This window comes from Embiotoca jacksoni, unplaced genomic scaffold, assembly GCF_022577435.1.
Source record: "Embiotoca jacksoni isolate LCO1_2020_lvr unplaced genomic scaffold, fEmbJac1.0.p SCAF_38, whole genome shotgun sequence".
In the NCBI taxonomy this organism is placed as follows: domain Eukaryota; kingdom Metazoa; phylum Chordata; class Actinopteri; family Embiotocidae; genus Embiotoca; species Embiotoca jacksoni.
The window spans coordinates 3,065,014-3,072,363 of record NW_027185390.1 but is presented as its reverse complement, the minus strand read 5'-3'; the positions used below and the strand labels follow the sequence as shown (position 1 = coordinate 3,072,363).

General features: G+C 49.2%; 1 protein-coding gene and 1 long non-coding RNA gene across 2 annotated transcripts; both read left to right on the top strand.

Moving 5' to 3' along the window:
• The first annotated feature begins 1,142 nt into the window (after positions 1-1,142).
• Positions 1,143-1,628, top strand: LOC138208493 (uncharacterized). The gene is made up of 2 exons (XR_011179095.1): positions 1,143-1,188; positions 1,538-1,628. It is a non-coding gene; the product is annotated as an uncharacterized lncRNA (long non-coding RNA).
• A 1,032-nt stretch (positions 1,629-2,660) lies between these two features.
• lig4 (ligase IV, DNA, ATP-dependent) lies at positions 2,661-7,281 on the top strand. The gene is made up of 3 exons (XM_069166280.1): positions 2,661-2,737; positions 3,536-5,601; positions 5,912-7,281. Exons 2-3 carry the CDS (start codon positions 3,545-3,547, stop codon positions 6,564-6,566), a joined length of 2,712 nt encoding a protein of 903 aa, XP_069022381.1. The 5' UTR covers positions 2,661-2,737; positions 3,536-3,544; the 3' UTR covers positions 6,567-7,281.
• The last annotated feature ends 69 nt before the right edge of the window (positions 7,282-7,350 follow it).

Genomic DNA, 7,350 nt, shown 5'->3' with positions numbered 1-7,350 from the left:
TCTCCTCAGACTTTAAAAAAAAAAAAGAAAAAAAAAGGCTCCCAGCAGAGTGACAGGAAACATCACAGTCCATCTTGCCCGGTGAACGGATCCTCCTCGTGGATGAACCCCGCTGACTGCCCCTCTCTATTTCTAGCCATCTCCATGTTCTGCCTTGTGAGTGAGGAGAGTCGATATTGCCTTTCACCTGGAAACCCTCCCACCACCTTCATCATGCAGAGAGCCTACAGTCGGTGTAAACAAGTTGTTTTTTCTGCCTCTGACCGAGCAGACTAAACTCACTGCTTAATCATCGGCCTTATCGACGGGGGGTGGGGAGGGGGGGGGGGATTTTAGCTCCATTACTCTGCCCAATTCTCTCGCTGTCCCTCCGTGCCTCCATGCCAAAATCTCACTCAGTCCTACACCGGCGCACTCCTCCTCCTCCTCCTCCTCCTCCTCCCCTTCAGCCCCATTCAATACGAGCTGATGCATGCCACGGAAGCAGTGACGTCACTTGTTTACTGTCTTGTAGGTCGCCTCGTTGCAGTGCAGCAGCACATCCAGCAGGGCTTATGTAACTCCCCTGCCTTGCTGCATGACAGCATGACAGGCCGTTTACTGCAGAGTGCGTGCGTGTGTGAGGTGGTGCTGCAGCCGGCACGACATCACCCCCCAGACCCCCCCATCCACACACACACACACACACACACACACACACATAAAGCGCAGGTGCATGCACGCAGAGTGTGTGGCACACGCAGCGCTTCACCCTCCGCTGCACCGCATCGTGTGCGTGGAGTAAAACAAAGCAACAACACTGTCGGAGCACACAGTGAGCACCAAACGGACCTCCCTCCTTCCCCGCACATATCCCAGGGTCCTCCACTGCAGCGGCGGCGGCAGCAGCAGCAGCAGCGGGGAGGTAAACAAGCCTGGCTGGCGTGTGAGTCAGGGATCACGGCCGCCCGGCGCCCACTGCGCAGACTCACGGCGCCCCCTTCAGGAAGCAGGAAGCAACGGACAAGACCAAATATGGGCTGTTGTGGTTTGTCAGCTCATAACAGGTGGACTGTTCTTACTTTAATTTACGTACTTGTTTTACTTAATTTATGTTTGTGATGAAAGCAGTAGGCAAAAAAAGCTCAATTCATGTAACTTTTAAAAAAAAAATATAATTCCTTTTTTTTTTTCCTTCTTCTGCTTCCGGTATGTTGTTGTTTTTCCAATACAGATTGTATCAAGTATTTCTGTACATAGTGCTCTTCTTATCTTTATTATTATTGGCTGTGACACTTATTTATGACTGTTTTTTTTTTTATCACCTGCAGTCCTTCCATATTTAGCATTTATCAGCGTTCAAAATAATGATTTATAACTGCTGTGAAGGACATTTTAAAGTGTTTATCAACGTATGAATGAATTTCACATCCAATATTATTCTTAATTGTCACACAGCAGCATCAAATAAGTTAGTTCTCACCTTTATATAACTTCTTTCTATGATGTTATGGTTATATTTTTATAATTTTGTATATTTTTTGTGTGTTTTATTTAGGGCACGTGTTCTCCAAAGTGAAAAATGTGACAACTAATATGTAAATGTGGCCCAATGCCCATATAAATCAAACATAAAGTGCTGCTTTTCATATTGTTTGTGTGTGTTTTGTCCATTTTAAGATTTAAACCAATTTCCAGTGTGATTTTTTTTTTTGTCGATCCCTGTGGGGAAATAACTCCTCTGCACTAATAACACACACAGGTCAGAGGTCGTAACCGTCACTGGCCGAACATCGCCTGTGAGCCTCGGAGGAGTTTCACTGACGCTCAAGCTGCCTCGGATACTTTTGATCGGAGAGAAAGATCTGACTGGCAATTATTCTGCAGTGCTTTACATGTAACAGCGTGCGCTTGGAAATGCACCAGCTGCGAGGGAGCGAGAGACAAAACAAGTTTGTAATGGAAACAAAGTGAAAGGTTAAAACGTAGTAAAGCTGTTGTTTAAGACAGGAGCCGGCAACAAGTAGTTTGTAAGCCCTTAAATGAGCGAATGGATCACAAATGACAGTACTTGTTTTGTAAACTTAAAATGATTGCATGGTCATGAAAGTGTCTCCTGGAGCTCTTTGATTCTGATTTATGGTTTTCTTTCTCAGGTTGGACGGGGGAAAAAAAACCGAGTAAACTCGATCAACTCTAGGAATTGAGCCTGGCTTCGCTGTCATGTCGTACTGGCAGACTCTGATCCACAAATGTCTTACATGATCATTATAGTGTAGAGAAATGCCTTCTTGTGGCCAGTGCATTCTTATCTTTCACCAGCAGCTTACTACTGAATCTGCAGGCTCCAGGCCGAGGATGGTAAACAACCTCACTGCCTGCAGCGCCTCACTGCCGCCATCTGCTGGTCAATATACAAATAACAACATTATATCGACATGGAGTTTACATTATTAATATTATGTTTTAATCTCACATAAAATCACAACTTGCGCTTCTCTACCTGAGCGAATTAAATGAGATATAAGTTACACCCTTATAACATAATTATGATCAAATGTACAAAGTGCTACGTCTTTGTGGTGGCCGGTTTTGTAAAACCACGGCATGGGAACTAAGGTTCGGTTGTTGTTTCCGGGGGGGGACGTTTACCTCGTAGGTCCCTACACGAAGTTCAAGGAAGTGTCAAGATGCAGCCGAGTGGGAGCGAAGTCTGAATTCGTTTCCTTTTCTTTGGGGAGCACAAACAGCACACACGGTAACCGTTACAGCTTTTATTTTTTATATAATTTTTTTTTACTAATATGCTCCGTTACTGTCTCAGACTAAACGGAAGGAAAACACGCTTAATTCATATCCGCGCTGTTTGTCGTGTGTGTGTGTGTGTGTGGTGGGAGGGGGAGGGGGGGGGGGACACAATAACGCATTTAAAAGTCACATGGTGCCATTAAACTCTCAAAATGACTCTTGAATAGTCGACGTTTCGGTAAATGTTTGTAACTTGTAGTTGTCCCCCTACGTCATTTGACAACAGATACTTTTATTTTGAAAATTAACCGGCGTTGGCTGCTTAGGGGGGGAAATATATCGAAACGCACGTTTGTAGCTCAAATGAATTTAAAGCAATGGATAAATATTCGTCGTGATATTGAGATGGTTTGGTTGTGTGAGTCTGTGAGCGGCTGGTTTGATTAAACTGGTCCCGCCGAGTCAGAGACGTGTCCGGACGTGTTTGATCTGCGCGGACCGATAAACCTGCTGCTTGAAAATAAGACTCAACTCATCACGTTGTCAGAACTAGTAACTGTCATCCTTAAACGAGCTCTTCAGAGTCTTTTCCTGGTTTCAAAAGCAGCGTTGGTTTCTGAATTTACCAGACTGTTGTAGCCGTTTTAGTGTTTGCTTTCATCCGCCTGGATTATTGGTTGATTTATCATCAGAATAGTTGAGTGTTTTTCTGACAGCGATTCATCATCTCTGGTGGGCGAACCAGTTGATGATTTAGCCAGAAAAACAAACGACTCATCTGATGTTTTATCTTTGACGCGTGTTGCAGATTTTCACCATGGAGTCCAAGAGCGCCGCTGCAGCGCCGCCGTCTGTCGCCGCTCAGGTTCCTTTCCTTGACTTGTGCAACACGTTAGAGAAAATCCAGAAGTCTAAACTCCGGCCGGATAAGTCGAAGATCCTCGGGGATTTCATCGAGTCGTGGCGGAAGTTCCATTCGGCCCTCCACAAAGACGAGCCCAAAACCACGGACTCCTTCTACCCCGCCATGCGCCTCACGGTGCCGTCTTTTGAACGAGAGCGAATGGCTTATGGCATCAAAGAGAACATGCTGGCGAAACTCTACATCGACGTGTTGGGCCTCCCGAAGAACGGCCCGGAAGCCCACAAGCTGTTGAACTACCGCGCGCCGACCACGTCCCAGGGAGAAGCCGGGGACTTCGCCGGCATGGCGTATTTCGTGCTGAAGAAACGATGCAGCGGCCAAGGAAACCTCAGCATCAAGGAGGTCAACGACTTTCTGGACTCGGTGGCCATCAACAACGCCAGCAAGAAGAAAGACCTGGTGAAGAAGAGCCTGCTGCACCTCATCACCCAGAGCTCGGCGCTCGAGCAGAAGTGGCTCATCAGGATGATCCTGAAGGACATGAAGCTCGGCGTCAGCAAGGAAACCGTCCTGCAAGTCTTCCACGCCGACGCTGCCGACCTCTACAACGTCAACACGGACTTGAACAAGGTGTGCCAGCAGCTCCACGACCCCTCCGTGTCCCTGAGCGAAGTCTCCATCGGGCTGTTCTCCGCCTTCAAGCCCATGTTGGCCGGCGTGGCGAACATCCGCAACGTGGAGAAGCAGATGGGCAACAGTCCTTTCTTCATCGAGACCAAGCTGGACGGGGAGCGCATTCAGCTGCACAAAGACGGAGACGTGTACAAGTACTTCAGCCGAAACGCCTTCGACTACACGCAGCAGTTCGGAGGGTCGCCGCTGGAGGGATCGCTGACGCCGTACGTCCACAACGTCTTCAAAAGCCACGTGGTGAACTGCATCCTGGACGGCGAGATGATGGCGTACAACCCGACGGCGGACACCTTCATGCAGAAAGGGAGCAAGTTCGACATCAAGAGGCTGACGGACGACTCCGAGTTACAGACGTGCTTCTGCGTGTTCGACGTGCTGATGGTCAACGACCGGAAGCTCGGCAAGGAGACGCTGAGGAAACGCCACGAGACCCTTCAGACGGTTTTCGCCCCGGTCAAGGGGAGGATACAGGTGGTGCCGAAGACCGACGCCAGGACCGTGCGGGAGGTGGTGGACGCTCTCAACGACGCCATCGACAGCAGAGAGGAAGGGATCATGGTGAAGGATCCTCTGTCCGTCTACAAGCCCGACAAGCGGGGCGAAGGATGGCTGAAGATAAAGCCGGAGTACGTGGACGGCTTGATGGACGAGCTGGACCTGCTGATCGTCGGCGGCTACTGGGGCAAAGGGAGGCGAGGCGGGATGATGTCGCACTTCCTGTGCGCGGTCGCCGAAGCTCCGAAGCCCGGCGAGAAACCGTCGGTTTTCCACACCTTCTGCCGCATCGGCTCCGGCTACACCATGAAAGAGCTGTACGACCTCGGCTTGAAGCTCGCCGAGCACTGGAAGGTCTACCGCAAAAACGACCCGCCGGCGTCCCTCCTGTGCGGAACGGAGAAACCCGAAGTCTACATCGAGCCGCGCAACTCCGTCATCCTCCAGGTGAAGGCGACCGAGATCGTCGGTAGCGACATGTACAAAACCAACTGCACCCTGCGCTTTCCCCGGATCGAGAAGATCCGCGAGGACAAGGAGTGGCACCAGTGCACGACCCTGGCGGAGCTGGATCAGTTCCGCAGCAAGGCGTCCGGGAAGCTCGCGTCGCGGCACCTTTGCATCGACGCCGACGAACCGCAGAAGAAGAAGCGCAAGCTGCCGGCCAAGAACAAGAAGGCATTCGGCGTCGTCGACCACTTCAAGCCCCAGGACCTGTCCGGGGTTACCAAGGAGACGGATATGTTTGAGGACGTGGAGTTCTGCATCCTGAACGGCACCGAGGATCATCCCAAGTCCGAGCTGGAGAAGGGCGTTGCCAGGTAACAAAAAAACAAAAACAACAGTAGCTGTCGTTGAACTAAAGGGACTAAAGGGACTAAAGGAGCTAAAGGAACTAAAGGAACTAAAGGGACTAAAGGAACTAAAGGGACTAAAGGAACTAAAGGGCCGAGTACTGAACTTCAGTACTTCTGATTCAGTAATATAATTTATCCAGAGATTTTGCTAATATTAGATAATATTAGATAATCTACTGGTCATACCAGACCAAGTAAAGCTGAATTGAGTGAAGTCTCATACAGTCGATGTGTTTTAAGGTTTACAAATGAGTGATGTCATTTCCGCGTTTAGGTGCGGCGGTATCGTGGTCCAGAACCCGGGCAAGGACTCCTACTGCGTGATCGCCGGCGTGGAGAACATGCGCGTGAAGAACCTGATCGCCGCCAACCAGCACGACGTGGTCCGGGCCGCCTGGCTGCTGGAGTGCCTGGACCTGAAGGAGGTGGTTCCCTGGCAACCGCGCCACATGATCCACATGTCACCCTCCACCAGGGAGCACTTCGCCAAGGAGTACGACGGCTACGGCGACAGCTACTTCGTGGACACGGACGAGCGGCAGCTGCGGGAGGTGTTCGGCCGGATCGGCGCCGCCTCGGGCGTGGACGCCGGGCAGGTGGAGGAGCGCTGCGGCTGGGACGACCTCCCCACCAGCATGTTCAGACCCTTCACGGCGTACATGGACGCCGACGTCGGAGACCCCGAGAGCGCCGCCGCCGCTTCCTGCCTGGAAATCAGGGCGCAGGAGTTTCTCTACCACGGAGGAACGGTGGCGCAGAAGTTGGAGGAAGGAGTCTCGCACGTCGTCGTCGCCGAGGAAACGAGACTCCGGGATTTGAGGACTGTGAGGCGCCGCTTCAGGAAGAAGTTTAAGATTGTAAGAGACTCGTGGGTGACTGATTCAATCGAGGCAGGGTATGTGACGAATGACACCGACTACTCGGTTTGAAGAGTCTGATGGTGATTTAAGTGGGGGAAAAAAACTGATTTTAACATTTTAATCAAATATAAAGGAGATTAAATTAAAGTAGAAACGTTACTTCTCAGGGTTTTATCGTTTGGCTTCTTGTTATTAGTTTTAAATGAGCTGTGTAAGTCACGAAGGCAATGATTGTTGTTTTTTTTTTAGCTTTGAAAGTTTGAATTTGAATTGAAAGGTGTTGTTTTTCCTCGTCTAAACTTTTAGCTGAGCAGATATTAAAATATTTGTGAAATAATTGGATGATTTAATTCGAACAATCTTTTTTTATAATAATATTTCGGTGAATAATCTACATTAGTGGGCACCAACCAGGCAAAGTTCCAGCATAGTACTCTTGTCTATTGTAAAGGGGCACTGTAGTAATCTAGTAGTACACTTTTAGTAAAGTTGGGGCACTTGTAAGAATCAGATTTAGAAGATAATGGTAAAAATCAAAGCAGCAGAGACTGTGGCCTACGTTTCCCATAATGCAACGGGACACCACCTTTCATTGGACCTGCCTTGCTCCCTAAAAACCCGCTTTTTCCCTCCACAGACACAGATGACATCATATAATAAAAAAAAAACACACGACAGCATGGCCCTTTAATGTGAGAAAACAAACAAACAAAGTGTGTCTTGAGCATTTGTCCATCCTTTTTTGTGCTTTTATGTCATCACAAACGAAACTCTAATAAATGTCTTGCAGTGGTTTTAGACACGAGAGCGATCTGTGTGAGGCGACGGCCGACGGAGAGGGTTCCCAGGGACA

Coding starts and splice junctions, on each gene's coding strand:
- lig4 (XM_069166280.1), top strand. CDS start 3,545: ATGGAGTCCAAGAGCGCCGCTGCAGCGCCGCCGTCTGTCGCCGCTCAG. Junction 5,602..5,911: donor CTGGAGAAGGGCGTTGCCAG/GTAACAAAAAAA, acceptor TTCCGCGTTTAG/GTGCGGCGGTATCGTGGTCC.